The sequence below is a fragment of the Embiotoca jacksoni genome, unplaced genomic scaffold (assembly GCF_022577435.1).
Source record: "Embiotoca jacksoni isolate LCO1_2020_lvr unplaced genomic scaffold, fEmbJac1.0.p SCAF_3, whole genome shotgun sequence".
NCBI lineage: Eukaryota > Metazoa > Chordata > Actinopteri > Embiotocidae > Embiotoca > Embiotoca jacksoni.
The window spans coordinates 22,808,949-22,830,353 of record NW_027185381.1 but is presented as its reverse complement, the minus strand read 5'-3'; the positions used below and the strand labels follow the sequence as shown (position 1 = coordinate 22,830,353).

The 21,405-nt window shown below is 41.2% G+C and overlaps 1 protein-coding gene across 1 annotated transcript in view; it reads left to right on the top strand.

Annotated features, from left to right (window-relative positions):
• The window catches only part of cdh13 (cadherin 13, H-cadherin (heart)), a 314,214-nt gene that overhangs the window by 270,451 nt on the left and 22,358 nt on the right, over positions 1–21,405 (top strand). Inside the window, exon 12 of the mRNA XM_069162896.1 lies at positions 7,677–7,819. Within this exon, the coding sequence (XP_069018997.1) occupies positions 7,677–7,819 (143 nt within the window). The remainder of the gene's footprint in view (positions 1–7,676; positions 7,820–21,405) is intronic.

Here is a 21,405-nt window from a genome sequence, read left to right as displayed (position 1 = left end):
AACCTGTAGAAGAAATAAAAATCAGCCAAAGGTTTCTGTGGATCTCTGTTTCTGCTGAAGCCCTGACATCTCGTGAGATTTTTTTTTTTAGAAAGCTACGGCAAAGCTTTGGAGTCTATGTGCAGACTCCAGCCCCAGCAGGTACTGTGTAACCCTGTAATGTCGATTTATAAATCCAGTTTCAGCGGTCCCACTGCTCTCCCAGCATTGCTTTTGGACACAGCAGGCAGTATTTTGTTTATTTATTTATTTATTTTTTCCGCTGCTCCCAAGTGGCCAAAAAAAGATCAGTTAATAAGTTTGGTGCTTTACACAATGATGATGTCACCGCATAAACTCTTTAAAACACCTCACTGATGTGTAGACAAGCACAAGGAGGTCAATTACTGTTAGATCCCAGCGGCGTCTCTCAAGATTTACAGGTAGCCACATGGGGCAGTGAGTGTAGGCCTCAGCTGGAGAAAATGCAAATGAACATAATCCATTTAAAACATGGAGACTTCTGACTTCTTAATCCGCACATGCTGCTGCATTGTTTCTCACACTAGGTCACAGGTCTTACCTGTATCAGTTTTAAATGTAAATTTTAATTGATTTAATTGTGAATTCTGGGTTATTTTTCAGCATGGAGTTTTGTAGGTATGGGGTGGGTACAGAATTGTGAAACTGGGGCAGTGCAGGCCTCTGAGTGGTCCCAGATCACCACCGGAGAGGCCTCGCCGAGCGAACACAGGGAGGAGTCAGCAACAGAGAGGGGAGAGATTCATTTTCATTACACACGTATTTACCCTCCCAGTCTCATGCATTCCAGTCGTATCTCCATTCTTGATCCTTCTCCTTATCTCACTCTCCCTGCTCTGCCCCTTCCCTCCTCCTTTCATCCTCCTCTCGCTTTACTATCCACGAATTTGGATGAAGTGCACAGTTGTTACAGCCAAACACAAGTCGTCACAACCCCAGTGCTTTTTACTGCATCTCTTGATGTCCTCATATCTATTGCTCACACACACTCAACAGCTCTCAGATAGAAACAGACTATTAGCATTGGCTCGGTGCCGCCTCCTCTCGCTCTCTCAGTAAGTTAGACTGCAATCAGTTGAAGATCGTGCTGGCAGGAGAGAGAGAAGGAAATGATAGAGAGACAGATAAAGACAGTAAGATAAAGTAGGAGCCGACTGAGAGTCAGGACAGAAAGAACAAGAGAGAAAGTTGGATAAATGGGGGTTGAATTGAGGGTGGAAAGAGAAATGTATAATAGCTTTTTCTATAATATCTTGTCATTGCCATTCGAGTGTGTGAGTGTACACTTGTCGAGGTTGCAGTGCACTGCAGAAAACTGAACATATAGAGTTCACTGGCATCCAAAATAGCAAGCTTTCATTTGGTGCTGGTGTTGTGTGTGTGTGTGTGTGTGTGTGTGTGTGTGTGTGTGTGTGTGTGCGTGCGTGCGTGTGTGTGTGTGTGTGTGTGTGCATCTGTAACGAGGGATATAAGTGGGGGTAAATTGAATTTGCTTTAAAGTGAGTGTTTGGTTAAATTGAATTCAGTGTTATAATACAGTTTCATAGGAGTGCAAAATGGTCCGCTTATCAAGTGACCAAACAGGGAGCCTCAGATATTTCAAATCATTATGCTGTAAAGACACATTGGAGACATTCGGGGATCACATGTGCCGCTGTTGGGCAAACAGTAGCCTTTTTCGATGCCTCTGCCTGTATTTATTATCTACCTTTGAACAACTCCAGAAGCTGAAGTGATGCCTGCAACACCCTGATACAGGTCCCTCAAAGAAAAGATGCTTTTTACAAAATTGTATTTGATGATTAAAGTAAGCCTAAATGCAAAGTAGAAATTGTTGAATAATAATAACAGGATAAAAGGAAATAAATCAGCACTGGCATGTTCTTTGGATATTCAGTATTTATGCTACTTAAATCTCTGTTTGAGTCGTAAAATTCTCTCACAGCTCTCTGAGGATGGGAGCCGCTACTTCACAAACACTTTTCTTTAAATCAGTGTATGCATGACCTGGCCAGTCTTCTTAGATTACTGTGAATGTTTTGTGAAACCTTAATGATGCACATTCGGCGGAGGAGGAGGAGGGGAGGAGAGGGCATGAATATCCATCGCGTCCCGGATCAAGCACTCACAGACACAGCAGGAAAACAGGCTGGGCTTTAAGGGAGAGACGGCGGATTAATTCAGCGTATGCTTTGGGAGCATCATGTGGTTTCTAACTTGATCTCTCAATACATCAGGCAGCTGTTTTACGTAAACATCTCTGATAAACTCTGCGCCGGATGTCAGAGAAGGAAAAATTGTGAGTCCTTGGTGAAGATATTAAGATGTTTCGAAGCTAAAGAGCCAGGTGTTTCCCTGAACAGTTTGTGAAGACCTAAACCAGGGATATACTTCATACCAACTCCAGCTTGGTTTGGGTTAGGAAAAGGTCATGATCACGTCACAGATTTTACACCAGTTTACTCCCCTTAAGGAAAACTATTCAGCCTGAGAAAACGTCTGTGCGATATCATATATCAGCTCTGAAGGTAGCTTTTAAATGACTGACACATCAGAGTTATATCGATTGGTTCATTACAACCTTGAAATAAGTGGCCAGTTAGGCGGCAGGGAGGGGCTAATAAAATATGCTGCTTAGTTACACTCTGGGAAAATCACTGGAGCAGCTATTTAAGCTCTATAAGAGTTTGCCTTATGTTTAAAGAAACAGTAGTGATGAATGTTGATAGTGGACCAGTAGAGACTGTGGGCTGTTGCGTCCATAGCACACACTTTATTCTCCCATCACCATTATTTCCGAGAGGCTGGGTACACCTTACATAGGTCGCCACTACATCACAGAACAGAAGAAAATGTATTTGAGAAGTAAGACGATTGTAACTTCCATTGTGTCAAGTGTCAAGTTCACATTCACTGTGATTATTAACAAACAACGGGAGGAACAAACGAGGTAATGTGATGATGGTCTCAACTCGTATCAAAACGACAGAATAGCTCATTTGCCTAAATGACAAATAGTTTGCCGGCAACAGGCGTACGAGACCTTCGTTGTCATGGTAACAATGACAAACACATGGTGAGCTATGTGAAACGGTCGCAATGTGTTGAGATCAACGCACTAAACGTTAACGCTAACATTACATATGTCAACTTATATGTAAGTTAAAATAAGTCCGTGTTGACAGTCTTGTGTTTGATCCATCCGACCGACCTTGTCCTTTTACGTGGACTTTGATGCTCTTTATATTGTCAACTGATCCTCGTACAATTACTACGGCCACCACAAGTCACTATTGATGTACATAAGCTGCTTGCAGACAACTTTTACGGCTGTGGCGTAGCAGAGGTCGATCCCAAAAAATACATTGTCCAGTTTGGAGAGAACAATTTCAAACCTCCGGTGTTGATCTGTTGTGCTGATCCAGCAAACATGTGTATTTAAAAGAGGGAATTGCACTAACAAACACCAACATATATTGCTAAGATTAAAATAAATGATCAGCAAAAATGTAAAGAACTTCCCTTTATGTCTCTCATTTCCCAGATTCATGTTCTTGCTGAGGTAGCTTAATTGTCTCTCTTATTCTGTGTATCCCACCCACACCTGCTATTGACACACAAACACAGTCGCAGATGTACACAATGTGCGCCAGCATTTTGTTCCCGATGTAACTGGATTACAAGTGGGCGGCAAACCTCTTCCATCCCTCCTGCTCTCAGATCCCTTTGAGTTGTCTGAGAAAACTGAGGAACGAGGCTCAGATCAGAGTTAGAAAGAACTCATCTGTCGAACACGTTTCACAAGGGCGACAGTGAAGCTCTGCTTTCATGCCAGAACTTCTGAATTAGCTGTCAAAGTCAATTATTTACTTTCTCAACAGGTATTGGTTAAGACTCTCTATTTATTATGATTTAGCATAATTTTGTGTCAGGTGTTTGTAGTGTCTGCATTACATTGGTTTTCTGTTTTCTATCTGAATGTTGGAGAAAAAGCAGTCTCTCTGCAGACTCACATGTTTTTAACTATTTAGCAAATATTGACAAGAGTCTCCAATTTGCTTAAATTGTGGTATTTTTAACGCCAGCGGCTTGATGAGATGCTGAGCGTTTATTCTGCACTGAATGCAGAATGGTCCTAAGGGCAATCCCTAACCAAAACACGCACACGCACACACACGCACACACACGCACACACACACACACACACACACACACACACACACACACACACACACACACTGACTGGCCGCTGGGGGCAACTATCGAAGCTCAGAGTCGCCCCTCAGGGTGTAGCTCTGCAGACCAGTGGAAACAGAAATATTACAGCCAGCTCTCTTTAACATTGGGGTCACAGGGTGTGCCTCATGATACTGCATTTTCTGCAACTTGAGCAAAAATCCAGACAAATGACCTTGCTGTCGTGAGAGTTATTTCACAATAAAAGCAGAACGTGAAGTATATAGAAGCCAATTTTGCTTTAAACTGTGTTTTACTTTCTGCTTGTATTTGCAGTTAAAAGACGACATGTGTTTGTGTCCCATTTGTTGATTGATTTATTTGGGCCCCCTCTGGTTTTCGGAGATAAACACGTTGAACCAGATATGAATATTCCAAATGGCTTTTTAATGTCTTTCTAATTTGCCCTTTAAAGGACTCTAATGGACTGTCCCTATGTTTGCACAGAGAGGAGAAACAGTGGGTTCCGTGGTTACCGTCGAGGCCGCACTAAAGCCGTCAGGAGGAAGAAACATAATACCCTCCTACTTTACTCCAAGAGTCAGTGCCGTGCCACATGTCTGAAAGAAGTTCTCAGGGTTTTAGATTTAAAGCAAATCTCTGAGTTAATGTGGAATTACAATGCTCTACTGATTACTACACTTCAATCCCTGGTTTAATGTACAGGGATTTTTATTTGACTTCGAAACATGTAGCGGGGTATATAATTTCAAAATGTACAAAGCACAATTTTTCAGATTTTGTGCTTGCATTTAAGATAAGTCCATCATTGATGAGTGATTTTTTTTTTTTTTTTAAGTAAATACAACCCTTCCACCATAGCAGCTTTAAAGAATTATGACCAATGGTGCGTTCAGGCAGCTGGAGAAATGGGAAAGTTTCCATTTGGAAACATCCCACTTCCTTGTTAAGAGTATTCACAAACAGGCTACATGCCACTCCCTGGAAAATGTGTTTTATTTTTGCTGTCAAAAAACAGAAAAGTTATAAACGTGTTATCAGCCAGGCTAACCAACACAGGAACAAAATGGAGCTCGGGACTTAAACATTGTTTGTACATGACGTTTCTACATGCTTTGATGTACTGCCATTTTTAACATTTAACACAGCTAGCAAACTAAGCAGGGTAGGCTTAGCAAGTGTGGCTATTTCACCTTGTTTTTGGAGCAAGTACATTTCTTCGTTTCACTGCAAGTGCTGCTGTATTAAGTGACATCAAAATTAGTTATTGGTGCTCTTAAAAACCTTTTCTTTTCTTTTTGGTGTATTTCTAGTTTTACAGATGGTGTAATTTCCCACTTGGAGGTCAGAACTTTCGCACTTATTTATGAATGCACCACAAAATACCCATATTTCAAATTATTAACAAAAAGAACAGTTGCCTGGTAACTAAACTATATATGCACACTGTTACTAGAAATTTTTGCATACTTCCTTAGCTATTTCTGTACTGCAGTTTGTTGTTACTCATCAACTAACATACGTGCCAATATATAAATACTATTGTTAATACCTTAGGACTGATCAAACCCTTTTTCAAAGCATGTTAAAATATATTTGACAGCAAATTTTCTTGTAAACTTTGTTGCAATCTGGTGATGATGAAACAGTGATGTAACGAGGATACCATAGGGTGTGTGTGTGTGTGTGTGTGTGTGTGTGTGTGTGTGTGTGTGTGTGTGTGTGTGTGTGTGTGTGTGTGTGTGTGTGTGTGTGTGTGTGTGAGACAGTGGAGTCAGTGATGGGAGGACTGAGACATATGGAGGTTAATAACCTGTGAGCTTGGCTCTGTTATATTGGAGGAGACGGCCTTATGAATCATATGGATCCTCTGAATGTGTTTCCATTAGTGTGTGCATGTAAAAAAAAAAGAGATGGGTAGAGAGTAGAGAAAGAGCATGCACAGTGATAGACGTGTCATTATTAATAGCGCATTTAACCTCACAGCGTTGCCTCTTCTGTTACAGTAAAACATGTGTGTTGGTAAAACAGTTGTATTCACCGGCAGGTAAAAGTGCGTGAGAGTGAGAGTGAGAGTGAGAGGGGAAAGGTATGAGCAGAGGTTGATTGCGAAGCCATTTCCCAAGGCTTTGTTGCGCTCTGTTAGCTGAAGAGCTCCATTTCAAAGACAATTTGTCTACTGCTGAGCACTTTGGCAAAGAGTGGCCTTGTGGTGAAGAAAGTCTGTAGTCCTGTGTGTGTGTCTGTGTGTGTGTCTGTGTGTGTGTGTGTGTGTGTGTACGTGTTTGTGTGTGTTTGAGAAACTTTTAACTGCCTGTGTGTGCCTTTTGTGCATGTATGAGTGATGTTTCACAGGACACAACCTTATATACGTTTAAGCTTGTGTGTGCACACTGGGCGCATGTATATAGAAATGCAGTGCACCACAGTTTCTATATCAATCACACATGATGCAAGCCTCGTCCAATCACCCATCTAGCAGCCATCAGTGGCCGACTGAGTGGCAACATTAGCAAGGTCGTGGTCCACTCTCCGGCTCGCTTTCAAGGCGATGGCGACTTGGCCGCTCGCCCACAAGATTTTTGGAGGTCCTCCATCATCTTCAGACCTCAGCTTTGCAGGAGCTGCAGTTGCACAGAGGTGGAGCCTATGCAAAAGAAAGCAACACTGAACCCTTTTTCATGTAATTTTCTCATTCTAATATCACCATCTGATGTAAAACAGACTATACGTTCCCCTACCTTTCACTAAATCAATTTTACACCAACCCTAAATTTCAATGTCCGGTGTTTGGCCATAGCATTATGATGTTCTCTGGTATTCATAGCAATATTATGACTTGTAGTATGGTAGTTTGGTTAAGAGCACTGTATTGTTTAATTGTCCACAAAAAAAGAGCACCAAATGTTATTCTGTTGTTGATTAGAGCCATTTTTCTCTTCATCACTTGGGTCGTTTCTCAGCTCAGCTTGGGACACACACACAAACTAAGTACTGAGTACACATAAACAAACCCAAACAGTATTAAACATTCTTCAGATGTACACAAAAATACATCTCGTACATTTGTATCAAGCTTAGACCTGCAGAAATATTATTGATGATGTATCACACTATAATTCATGTAAAAAGATTGTTCATGATCAGCATACCGTATGCACTTAAGCCAAAGGATTTCATACGTAAAAACATAAAATGTTCAACATTGTTTTTAAGTGAGAATGTTTTTCAAGCAAAAGTTTGTGGAGTTATACACTGTGCGGGTTAGATATGGATTATTCAAATGTGCTGTGCTGTCTGTTTTTGTGTCTTTCTGTGTTTGGCACCTAAAAATATACGAGCAAAACAAACTGGAAACACAACCTTTCTTGCAAGCTACAGCTCACAGTTGATGTTTTGCTTACATGGTCACATCTTCTTGTGTTTTTTGGTTGTTGTTTTTTTTAACCATCCTCCAGGTATGCTGTTCTGCGAGACCCAGCAGGCTGGCTGAGTGTGAACCCAGTCAGAGGAACTGTCAACACCTCAGCCTCACTGGACCGCGAGTCTCCTTATGTCCATGACAATAAATACACGGCTGTCTTCATCGCCACAGACAACGGTGAGTTGCCATTACCCCACTGCATGAAAATGATGGATAGTAATTAGACAGTGGACAGTATATAAAATGTGACATATTCATAATATTCTGTTCATGTTTATTTCCTACTTTTTCACAAAAGTCATTGTTTTATTTAATGAAAGGCTTTAGATTTATTTTTCTATACTGGAGACCAAGGTTCACTTTAATTACCCTTCTGAAACAAACATTGTTATAAGCTATTTTAAAGTGTTTTGACTGTTCTATAGGTATATTTTAGAGTCAGCTTTATGCATTGGCAGAGTGGCATCAAGGTTTCACACCACAAATGTTCTCTCGTTTTTATTTTACAAAAAAAGTCCATCATGTGTGATCAGTGTTGGAGCAGAATCACTTTAGCAGACAATAAAAGAAAACGTGGACACGAAGCCTGCCCCTATTCATACAGAGCACTCTTGGAAAAGACTCGCCACGTCTGTTGTCTCCACCTGGCCACAGTGAAACTGTCATTATCCCATGGTGACAATGGGATGGCCTTAAGTGGCACCGCGTCTTTCGGACCATATGGCGGTTGGCTGGCAGTGTCGATGGAGCTGCTGCTCTGAGACTTTCAGAGGCACAGATGAAAGTGTTGAGAGCCCCAGCGCATTTCTTTTTTTCTATTCGCTTCTCTCTCCGTGTCATCGTCTCTCTGTCTCTTTGTCCTCCTTTTTTTCTGTCTCTCTCCCTCGCCCTATCAATCCATCTGGTCTCCTGCGCGCATGAGATTCTGACAGATCCATTAGAGGAACTGAGGGATTCTATTAGTAGGCAGCAGAATAGCACTGTTGTGCTGGGGAATTCACCAGCCTTAGAAAGATGAGCGGTGAAAGAGGAGTAATGATGGGGTGGGAGGAGGTGGAGAGGTCAAGGGAAGGAGTAGAAAGAAAAGGACACAAGAGGAGATAACAAGAAAAAGATATAGAGCTGGGGAAGTTGGTGACGAATTGGTTGAGAAGAAAAGAAATGGTGAGTGGACGGAGGAGGGAGAAAGAGGAAGATTTGTGTTGGTGCCGGAAGCGACAGCAGGATGGGAAGATACGGCTTGATATCATTAAGTTTTCAAGATACTGGGACTCAAAATTTGAATATGTAACCTGAGAGTTTAAACATATTAATTCCAAAGAAATGTCCATGCTTCCACTCATGCATGACTCACAAACTTACCTGCAGTTTGCTATCGACATCAAAACACTGCACCGAAGTCACTTTTGAGAAACGGGCCCCTGCATGCTTCACTGTAATGTATCTCTTCCCAGAGTCTGTTGTATTGTGCAGTCTGGGGCTGGTATAAAACCTCAGTAGGTTTTTGCTACCAACCAAAATGTGTCCAAACATCACAACTAGCAGGACCTTAAGTTAGGTTAAGTTCTTGGTTACATTTGTAAATAAATGTACTTATTCTTTGATCACAATCTACATCACTGATGCTTGCATGTCTACTTTTCTTTAGAAAACATTTAACCTTTGAGACACTTGGCTTCTCTGGCTCAATGTAAACAGTTCTTGTAGGGAAAAAATATGACTCTTAAAACTTCACTTGGCATGAGTTATATAACAAGACTAAGAGTTGGCTGAACGTAGCTAATTGCATATGGCACCATGGTAACATGCTCAAAATGATATTGCTAAGATGCTGATGTTTAGCAGATCTAATGTTTATCATGTCAATTAGCACCAAATACAAATTGCAGCGTAGGCTGATGGCAACATCATTATTTTTACAACCATTTAGTCATAAAGTGAATAACTTAATAAAAGATCTCAATTACAAATGTCAACTTCATTGTGGCACCAAAGAAATAAATCAGGGCTTTGACAAAGTTATAAGGATACTTTGTCGAGAAACCTTGAAACTTTTGTGACAGTCATCATATCAGATGTTGAAGCTGTTCTCTGGAAATGTGGGAGCTTTGACATACTAGTGGTACTGATAGAAGACAGGAGATTGGCAAAGTCATTAGGATTCAACACCTCTATATAGTAATTGTCTCCACCAAATTTCACACCAATCCATCCACTACTTGTCAAAATGTCATCCATATATTGGTGCCAGAATATAAGTCAGAGGTTCGCCAAAGTCAGAGAGATTCCTGATGACTGTGACGACTTGTATGGCCGTCCATCCGATACTGTGATGTAAAAATTCTAACTGCACTCTGTCTGGTGTGTGTCTCATGTACGGTGTGGGATAGATTAGAAGCACTTATGTCCTATTCTGCCTACGTAGATATAGATGAGGAGAGGCATAAAAATCCTAGCACCCGGTCCCTTACGGACTTACTGTGTCAGTGCTTGAGTGTGTGCACGTGGTTGAAATGTGAACAGAATACTGATACCTGCTTGACCCCTGCCTTTTCCTGCATACTATGTCATTGACAGGACAAATTTGCTCCTTCCCCCCCGCGATCTGTGCAATGATTATATGACGACCCTTCTATGTAGACTACCAACAAGGTATCGATTGACCCTTATGTCTTCATCTTTATATTTATGTGGAGACCTACAATGAATACTTATCCTGCTATGGAGAGGAGGAGGGTGAGAGCTGTGTTAAATAAAATTAAAAAAAGGAGGAGGTTAAATAAAATGGGTTTTTGAGATGTGCCTGTACACAAAGAAAAGTTGTAAAACATATTTTGGAACAGGAGAAAAATCAATAGGAAGGTATTTATAGTAAGCAGTATACTCTTGGTAAGTGTTTGGCATGTTTAGCAACGCATTGACTGTAGGTCCTAGTTAACAGCATGTGGGCAGGTCAGCTCGAGCAGCCCTCTGGGCGGCAACAGATGGTGAATGATTGAGTGAATGTACTACAGGGAACGATAGAAGTTCAGATGAAGGAAAAGAGGTGAAGACACCAGACAGAAATAGGACAGAAGGAAATATGAGAGGAAGAGAAAAGAGGGAGGGAGACATGATATGGTGGATTAACAAGATAGTAATGACAGTGTTGATGTCAAGGTCAAAGGTTATGTCAGCTGGAGAATTAGCAGAAGCGAGGATGTAATGTGGAGCCTCCGCTGTGTTGCCATAGTAATCAATGGCACTCTCAGGGGAGGCAGACAGGGCCATTTGTCACTCCACGATGCGTTTTAGACTTGAACGAATACGTCATTGTGCGTGGATACGTATGTGCTCATACATGCACCCACATGTGTCCTCACAGCAATTACTGCATCTGTACTTGTGCGCACTGTATCCCTCCTCCCATCGTGTGTTTCTGTTTCTGAGTTAATGACTGAAAAGCCACAAACGAGTATTTCCTGCGCGGCAGCACCTGGCAGGCCGACGGAGCAGCACAATATTGTTTGAAGGGATATTGTTCCAACCTGAGCAGAGGGCTTGACGGGCTGTTTATATAAACTCTCATCAGGAGCTGCTGGTTTTGCACGCCAACGAATTCTCTTCTGCTCTCTGATTCCCCGCCGGGACGCCAGCTGTTCTGGTATCTTACCCCCTTCTCCTTCCTTCACGTTAGTTTTTTTCTGTTTCTGGCTTTTGTTAGGGGCCGTGTGTTTGTGTGTGGGCGGACTGCAGTTGTGCGTTCATCCTGTTTTTTAACATCTTTGTCCTACTGCATGCATCGGCTCTCTGGCCTGCCCCTGTGTATCCACTCGCTGCTGTGTGTTGTGGTTCAGTGTTTTCTCCTGCTCCTCATTTAAATGTTAAACCGCCTCCTGGTGGGAGCCATTTGTCATTGGGAGACATGAATACATTATAAAAGCCCCAGTTGTCTGGAACACGACGGCGCACACTGTCACATGCAATCCTCAGTGTCGGCTGCCACCGAACCTGCTATTAAAAACTCTTAAGTTATGCATGAAAAGAGCTGAGCAGTGTTTGCTTTGAATGCATGGATGTACGGAAGAGAGACCTCCATTTAGACTCAGAAGTGAGGATGTGTGTGTGTGTCTGTCTGTCTGCCTGTATCAGTGAGACAACCTCAACATAGTCAAAGAGCTTTGTTAATTACAGGAATATTAGATACGACACACACATACACGCTGTCAGATGGAGCACTGTGATAAGTCTCAGCATTCATCACAGTCACATCACACTCCTCTGGTTTAAATCAAAAGCACGAAGCAAAGTAGAGAGAGGGATGTTGAATCCTAATGGGTCACAAAACAAAACTCTTTGGTGCGCAGTTGGATGTAAAATGAAATAGGATGAAGGGTATGAGAGAAAGAGAGAGAGAGAGCGAGTGTGTGTGTGTGTGTGTGTGTGTGTGTGTGTGTGTGTGTGTGTGTGTGTGTGTGTGTGTACAGTATGTGTGTATTTGTCCATCTCTCTGTGACAGGTCCACATAATGGGTTCATCATCTCTCAGTAGAGAGAAAAAGACTGACAATGGTAGCTGGCTGTCAGTAGCAGAGATAACCTGTGTGTGTTTGTGTGTGCGTGTTTGTGTGTGTGTGTGTGTGTGTGTGTGTGTGTGTGCGTGTGCGTGTGCGTGTGCGCGCGCAGGCGCATGTATATACACAACTCCCTCGTGTGTCTCTACATGTGTCCATTTTTGTGCATGATGGCTTCCCACTGTGCTGCCTCATTGCCATTCTAAGTGCTGGGAACCAGTGTGCAGCTCATTGCCGTAATGGGCTGAGTAATTTCCCCTCTTTCAGGCCAGCCCAGATACACTGGTTTCACTACTAAGTGTGTGTCATGTCACATGCGCGCAGTCAGGCGGCGTGGCAGGCTAAATGCAGATAGATAGACTCATGTTGCGTCTTTAGTCAGCTGTGATCAGGCGGCCTCAAACTACAGAGGGGAAATAATAAAGCATCATGGGCGAGTGGGTCACTCAAGCCCAGCACACTGGACCGAGGATAGACGAGAGTAGAATAGAATAGAACTGAAAACAGAAGTCTTTCACATTTGTTGGGGTGACTGTCAGTGTTTGCAAAAAGCTGAATATTTTAGCTTCGGAATTTTGATGTACAGTATAATGAAATTCCACTAAACATCGATTCAGTTGCTCATGAATAAATGTTTGATTAATCGGGGATTTGGGAATTAGCTGTTCGCAGATACAGGGCATAGTGAATGCTCGAAATCAGCCATGACTGTCTGCTATAACTTTGCAAGAGATCCATTACAATACAACAAAGAGAGCAAGAGCCAAAGGCCAGACTGTGTCTAATAGAATGGTAAATATAGTAACAGCAGGCTGAGTGTCAGGGAGACAAAACGAGAAACACGGAAGAAAATGAGACGAGCGCAAGAGACAAGGCAGGGAGAGAAGTGAAAGGTGAAAATGAAAAACATGACAGGACAAAGAAAAATGAGAGAAGGAGAGGAGGCTTTATGAGACCAAAATTAACATTGGGAGTGTTTTCTCACCCCTTTCCTGTCTGAGGCCACATCCCAATCCCCCCCCCCCCCCCCTTGGACGTTACCATATTTGGGCGAGCTGGGGGGAGCGAGCGGTGGATCTGACTCGATCCAATTGGAAACCTGACGATACTGCGTCCCGCCCATCGATAGCCGTAACCTGACTGTACCACAGACCTGTCAATCAAACAGACACGCCCCCAAAAACACAGCTTTTTGAAGCTTATTTTATGATTAATGATGGGACTTTTTTGGGGGGGATGGAGTGCCAGAAAACTATTAAGGAGTGACTTTAGCTAGTAAAACCCAGATAACTCGTGAAGAAATTCTTTTGACTTCGAATTTTACGAGACTAGTTGAATGGGAGTCTATGGTGTCGGAGGCTTTTTGGAGCCAACCTCTACTGGCCCTCGGTGGTATTGCAGCTTCAGTCACTTCCGCATCGGATTAATTTTTCAGACCCGGAAGCTACGAACACTTTTACATACAGTCTTTAAAAGTCGCTCACTCCATCTCCAGTATATATATATATATATATCTATATATATATATATATAGATATATATATATATATATCTGTTGTCAATCCCTTTATGGAAACAGCCACAGGGGCATGCGGGTTAACTACCTCTCTAAAATGGGTTCTCACCCAGCCAATCAATTATCACCCAGTGTAACAGTAGGCAAAGGTGATGCCAGCGTGAGGGAAGAGTGCAGGGTGGGGAATCAAGACATCTTGACCCAGTATAATGGCAGTGGAATAGAAGGCAGAGAAGATCACAGCTCAGTGCTGACATGCCTTCTGTTTCCTCCCCTGTCTTGCTGCACTGCCTCATTAACCCCAAATACTCGCTGTGTCTTTCTCACTTTAGCGCTTTAGTCCCACCACCCCAACTCTCCATCTCACTCTGCCTTGTCCCTCCGTTGACTGCCTCTGTCTTTCATTTTCTTGACTCGTACCGGAACCTCTCGGGGAAGTCACCACCTTGTAAACAGGCTCACATTGTGTCTGTGATTAAAGAATACCTTTGTTCAGCCTTGCCAGGGAAGAAACGTCTCTCTCTGTTGTTGGCTGTTATCAGGCCGCTGCTTCTCTTGTGTCCTTGGAATACTGATTCATGCACTGATCAGACGTTATCGCTGCACCTGGCACGTTAAAATAAGCATGCCTCTGCCCACTCAGCGAGAGGGCTTCTATCTGAGCGCGGTGATACCAGGCAAATTCTTTTTATATATCACTGAAACTATTTACATTGAAACTGAGTACATTCAATATGATTGGAACTCAAAAAGCACATCTCTGTCAGAAATGTGGGTTTGTAGTTTTAATGACAGGGATCCAAATGAAATGAGATGAGTGGGTAGTGATGGAAAGGGATAGATAATGAAAAATGAAGTCAGATGATGGAATCAGGCAAACACGGCTGATAGAGAGTGTCTCAGTTTATCTGGAAAGCATGTCATTAGATCAACATAGGAAGTCTGTCAGAGGCTTAGTTCCCGATGAAGAGTTGAAGGCACCATCTGTGTACGTCAGTGCGTGTGTTTATCTATCTGTGCAGGGGTTGGAGGGTGTTTTAATTATGCAGCCTCGCAGTTTCTGAGTCGCTTTAAAGGCCACCTCAATTAACACCTTCCATGTGAGGATCTGCAAGAAACCGCTCGTATGCTGTATATTTATGAATCCCCTTCCTCCTGTGGATGTGAAACATCACCTCAGCATGACACAAAGGTGTACTTCATGAGTTATTGCGACTTGGGTAAAGTTGATATTTTATGTGGTAGTTCTTAGATACCCTCTGTGCTTGTTTGCCTGTGTTGAATGAAAAATAAATACAAAGTTCAGGAGATCCAAGCAGACAAAGATGACAGCTGGTGAGTTTGGTAATAAGATCAAAAGACCTCATTTGTACCTGTGTCTGTTTATGGATATATAATCTGGATCGTAATATCTGATTGCATTTACACCTGGTATTAATAAGAGTTTTAATGAATTTAATTCTGCTCATTGTAATCAGAATTCAATGTGTAAATTACTTCAAAAGTATTTAATGGTATTCCAATACATTTTATAACAACATTCATGGTCCTCTGACATTGAATTCCTAATGACGCTGTTGTTCCCCTGACTATTCCTCCAGCTCCATCACAAGGTCAGCTTTTTTTTATTATTCAAAATTTCTGACTAAATACCAGCAAAACTAATTAAATTCCCATCAGCCTTGGCTGATATTCTGCATTATGTACATTGTATTTAGTGCTAATTAGGAAATCAAATCATGCTAACATGTTTATCAACGATTAAATATTCCATCTGTTTTACATAAACAGTGTAAATTTGCTTGGTTACAGACTTATCAAATAATAAGATGCTACAACTTGTAGTTTCTGAAGTTCTTGCTTTTGTTAGCAGGAAAAAGAAAAGCTAATTTATTTAAAACTTTAGTTGTGCCATAGAGAGTGCATTTACCCCTGGCTGTGATGTAAGACATTGCAAATGCACATGCATTCAGCGCGCATTTTTACTGTTTACATATCCAACAAGGATATCAAGAATACGAATTAAATCCAGGGTGACAAATGGTCAGAAAAAACAGGCAATTAACAGGGTGGCTTGAAGCTAATCATAGGACAGGTGTGAGCAAGAAACTTATCGATGGCACTATTCAGGTCAATGATGCCAGCAATTGCAGTGCGACAGCGAGCCAGGAAGCAGAAAGCCAGGACTAAAAGTATGGCATCACATCAGGTATCAGTCATCAGTGATTGTTAATATTCACCTCGATGATTTTCCTCCTTTTACTGTCAGTGGATTCTGTGAAGGAGGCCCATAGGCAGTCTGGCAAAAAAAAAATGGTCCCATATTATGGTAATATAAGATGGGGAAGAGCAGGTGCATGTTCGGTCTTTAATTGCTTTTGAACATGTTACTAATTTTGGTTTGTTGCTGTTTATACTGCAGCCAGAACTACACAAAGTTAAACTGTTTAAAAAGAGCTTTTTATCATTTCAGATAGGTCATGTTTTAGTGCAATAAATAGTCTGAGTTTAACAACCAAAGTTTTTTTTTACTGTTTCATTTTGAAATGGTTGCTTATCACAGAAAAAAAAAATCCTGCGCTTGAGTTTATTTCTGGGAGCAGACCAAAATAAAATAAAACTCCTATGGAGGGCAGTTTTGGTGTTTTATTAGCAAAAAGAGAGCTTCCTGTCTGAAGCGCACTTTAAACTGTATCAGTACCCTCCTTTTCCAATCACTTGGTATAATAGCACGCAACTGATAACCCACAGTCCATCTGAAAGTAATTTGCCAGACTAGCAGCGATGCACCTGTCCCCAGCACCGCTTCTCTCCCCGAAGTCATCTCTCTTAATGACTTGTGCCTATTGTAATTGGTTCTGGCTGGTTTCATTTACAGTTCTGATCAGCCAATCAGATTAGCAGAGTGTCATGTGATAGTGTTTGCCAAAGCCCTGAGGAGACTGATGAGTGATGGGACAGAATGAAGTGGGTTATCTGAAGGGAGTTTTAACAAGGTCTGGGATTTACACGGCGGCAAGACGGATAGGAAGGAACAGGAAAATATACAACAACAGATAGGCTACAGTTTCCTTCAGCTTTACAGTGAGAGCACAGATAGGTAAAAGCACCTTCTCTTTCTATGAGATGAACTGGTCAAAGGATGGTGTATCAATAACTATTTTTGAAATTAAATATCGGTTTATCCATTTAAATCAATTCATGTAGTGTCTTTAAGTTTTTACACTGTAATATGTAGTCTGTTTTCTTTGTTTGTTTCTTAACTGGCCTATAAGGAGGGAGTAAAATCATACAGAAATATGATATGATACATTCATCTTCTCATGTTGAATCAGTATTTGAGTAAGATTTACTCTTAAAGATTTCAAATATAAACAAAGCAGTCACAGCTGCAGTATCTGTCATATCAGAAACAGATTCACAAAGGTGTTGTATGGTTTTTCTTAGTGCAAGTGGTTTATTTTTGTCTGTCTTGAGATTAAAGTTGTGCTGAAACTCATCAAATACACTTTTTCTCATTGGTTTGCTTTCCAATATTTCATAGTTTGGATTCATTGTCTTCATTTTAAACTAAAGTGATCTACGTGTTTCTCAGATTTAAGATATTTTAGGATGCTTAAAAATAATTCCATGTCTTAAAATTGTTGCAGCCTTGAATGTTTTTATTTAAACACTACTTTTTAATCTATTTCAAAGTGTTAATGTAACTGCTTTAGTTCACCTTTTGCATGAATATGAAGACATATATAGATAACCTATGCAGCATAGGTGTTGGGTCGTTGTTTGTCAATTTTTTGGGGGAGGGTATCTACTGTTTTGATATTCTGTGCTGTGATTTCTCTTCTGGTTGTATAATGTTCGTGCTGGCTGTGGTAGCACATGACTTTATTGTCATTTTAACTGACAACAATACAGCATGTTCCTGTTCAACACGTAGCAAAGGTAAAAGAAGTATTTCAGCTTGATTGTATGCAGACCGCCAAATAACATTTGTGATTGTTGCCGGTACTGTGGCAGGATGTGTTTGAATGGAGTCGTGTGACAGTTTGAACAAGAGCGGACTCTGTCGCAGAAGAAAAAATTTAAACTGCAGCCGTGTTTGTTTGGATTATGGCTCGGTGTTGTTCAGGTGGTAATTCAGAGTGTAAGTTTTCCATTTTGCTGCACAACACTGTAAATTGATGGAGAAAAGATTTCACTAGATTTGTGTGGAATTTTTCAGCACACTAGACACTTCATATAATTACATAATTTTGACAATCACACCCCTCTAAAGCTGGCTCCATCTCTTCCTGCTCTCATTTTACATCTTACCTTCATTTGTCTTTTCTCTTTCTCCTCTATTACCTTGCTCTAGTCCACCTGTGAATTAGTCTTCCTGACTGTTTTGCTGCAGCATGATATACTGTGACATTTTCCAATGAGCCATTCCTCATACACAAGCCCTTCTCCTGGCTTCCTCGAAGTCCCTGCTTGTTGTTATTTAATTCCCTTCATCATCTACCTTTATGTGGCTGAGCAAAATAATAATCGCAATAACAATGGTGAATATTTTTAGCCAAGGGCATCGTCCACTAGTTGTTTGTACCCAAGCCGTCCTGGCATGTAATGGTTATTCTAATGAGAAAAATAAATGTTGCCAAATAAGAATAGTCTTGTTTCAGCTTCGTCCTTGACTAGCTCTACAAGTAGACCCCTCTTCATCCTGTGAATTCACTGGTGGCCAGTACATTTGCCAGACTTATTTCACAGTAAGAAGAACTGATCAAATGTATGACTTTGCCAAAAAATGAAAACGGAACCGGCAGTACTTTTTTTTTTTAACCTCCTTCGAATTTGTTGTGCTCCCGGTTCTCACCTCCTCTCCTAAAACTTTAACACCCCATCCCCCCTCCCCCCAGGAGAAAAATCCAAGTCTAAACAGATCATGGATTTTACACTCACCATACCATGCAGGAGCAGAGATTGCTACCTCACAAACCGCTGCTGGTCACAACCCCGTCTTTTCATTCCTCCACAACAGCGGGGAGAAAAAGTCAGACAACAGAAAGAGAAAACATAAAGTGATAACAACACAAAGTGACAGTCAGACAGAGAGGGAGCATTAGCCTAAAGCCAAAGTATTGGGGGCAAAAGAGTGTTCGGGGGGGTAGATGGAGAGATATGAAGAAAAAGCAAGGGAAGAAGGAAAGAAAGCTCGGTGTGTTGCCTATAGCTGTGGATTAGCCCTGACAGCCCCAGGAGTCAATCAGTCTGCTTGCTCCTCTCATCTCTGGGCCGATGGGAGAATAACAGGGCTGTCTAACTGCCAGCCAGGGGCAGGTGGAAGTGTTGGGGGTAGTGGTGGACGCTGGAGATAGAGCAAGCAAGCAAAGCCTAAAGGAATAGTCTCAGCACAGAATTTCTTCAACTTACATCGCTCCTGCATCCATACCACAAATATATGTTCTGCAAAATGTTTTTGATCTATTACTGACTTCAAAATAGGCCAAAATTCTAACAATCGCTTGAAGATTTTTCAGTTTATCCATGAGAGACCTGCTTGACTTTTTTCAGCATGTCATAAGTGAGCGGTTGTGAAGTGTCAAAGTTTTTCAGCAATCCCAAAAGATCTTATTTAATGCTTCTTAATCACCTTCAAACATTTATTTAAAAAGATCATTTAAAAGGATCATTATTACTTTAAAAATACTGTCATGAATAAATGTCACATAACAATGTTTACAGAGGGATTATTTGAACATATTGTATCTCTCCCCTTAAGCATAGCACTGTGAAACAACTCTTGTGGATCATACAAGCAATACTATTACAGCCTACAGGTGGTTCACTGGCCTTTAAAAATACTGTAAGAGCAGCAGAAACACATCCAGCAGGGTTTACCAGAAAATGCTCCAATGATTGATTATCGCAAATTCTTAGCATTCCAGACAGAAATCATTTTAAATGGGCCACCGCATTGCAAAATGTGCTTTGGAAATTTATGAGTAGACTCGTGTGAGTGCTGCCCTGCTACTGGAGTCGTCTGCCTAAATTGGCTCCCAGACGTCACTCTTTTTAATATTCAAGAGTTACTTTGATGGGGACAATTAAACCTCATCTCATTCGTTAATTAGTGTAATTCATGCTCTGAAACCAATTTATTAGAATCAATCCCCACTTGTGTAAAGTTAATTTTAGCTTTGGCCCGTTCAGTTTTTCAGTGAAAATAATACAACATTAATTATCTAATTTGTAGTAAAAACACTTGTCATTTGAATTAAGAAGTTACTTAGCATTATGCAAGTTTCACAACTTTCTGGCTTCGTTCCTGCAACCTAATCAAACCCCAAACAAATGGGCCACTCATTGGAAAAAATGAGCGCTGCAGAGCAAAACAGTGGAGGGAATTCAACCGACATTAATGCCATTCTGCCCTGTTACCAAGATGCTAAAATGACAGCTCCTCAAAGGCAGCTGGCTCGTATCAGATTTGACAATTGAAACTTTACTTGCAGGCTCAGATTAAGTTTTACAATACATAGAAAAATCCCCAGGGTTGACCACTGCTGAGGGGTAATGGACTGTAATAAAGACAAGTAGGCATGGAGTGTGCAGCAGGATGTCTCTCACTCTACTACAATTCTGTATTTAGTCATGCTGGTGGTGGACCTGCTGGGATTTGAATCTGTTGCTATTTCAGCAACTGTTGTACATATTGTAATGGCATTTTTTTACCAACATATTTGGTCCCCAGAAGCTGAATGATACTGACTTTGGTATTTCCTCAAGCAGTGACACAAGATTGACATTTTTGCTTTTTAGGGTTGAGTGTCCACAACTTGTGAATGGATTGCCATGACATTTGGTTCAGGCATTCATGACCCCCACAGGATGAATTGAAACAATTAGTGCACAAATAGCACCATCATCACCACAATTCCAATACTGACAGATGTATACAGTAGATTTTGTGTATGGTATAAATATTAAACCTACTAAAATCTGCATGCTGACATTTTACCAGCCTTACATCTGTGCTACCTCAAAGCCCTACTGTACCTAAGTGCAGTCTCACACAGCCTCTTGCATATCACTGTTGACTCTTATCTTGTTAATCAAATGGTTTTGCCATAAAATGTTCTGCCTGTTAAATGAATAATTCCTTCAAATCCCTTATAACTGAAAAGAATCAAAGCGTATAAACAAATTTTCTATCCAGACAGACCCACTGGAGATATTAATGATAACAGATTCATAGACATACAGCTCTACATTTAAAGGGAACTGTGCCTTTTGGAAGGAAATGTGGGCACAGACCTGAAACAGCGTAATACTAAACTGCCATGAACAGCAGTTAATTGCTGTGGCTGTTGTTTCATTACCCACCGAGATGGCTATTAAGACAGGAAATGTGAGGTTGGAATGCAGAAGCTCCTAAAACAATATAATAATTGACTAAGTCCCTCAGAGTACAAATATTATCCGAGTTAGAGGGAGAGAGTCGAGTTTTAAATGACGCGCACAAAGCACTCTGGATCACCCGGAGTTCCTGAGAGGCAGCGAGCTTCTTGTTTCACATTAACGTGGCCAATATGTGCTCTATTCTCTTTGCACTGCCATTAATTTTTCAAGAAGTGTACATGGAGATCGAAACCTCTGTTTAATTGCACAGGAACTCTGCTGCAACCAGAACTCTGTTACATTTGACGGTTT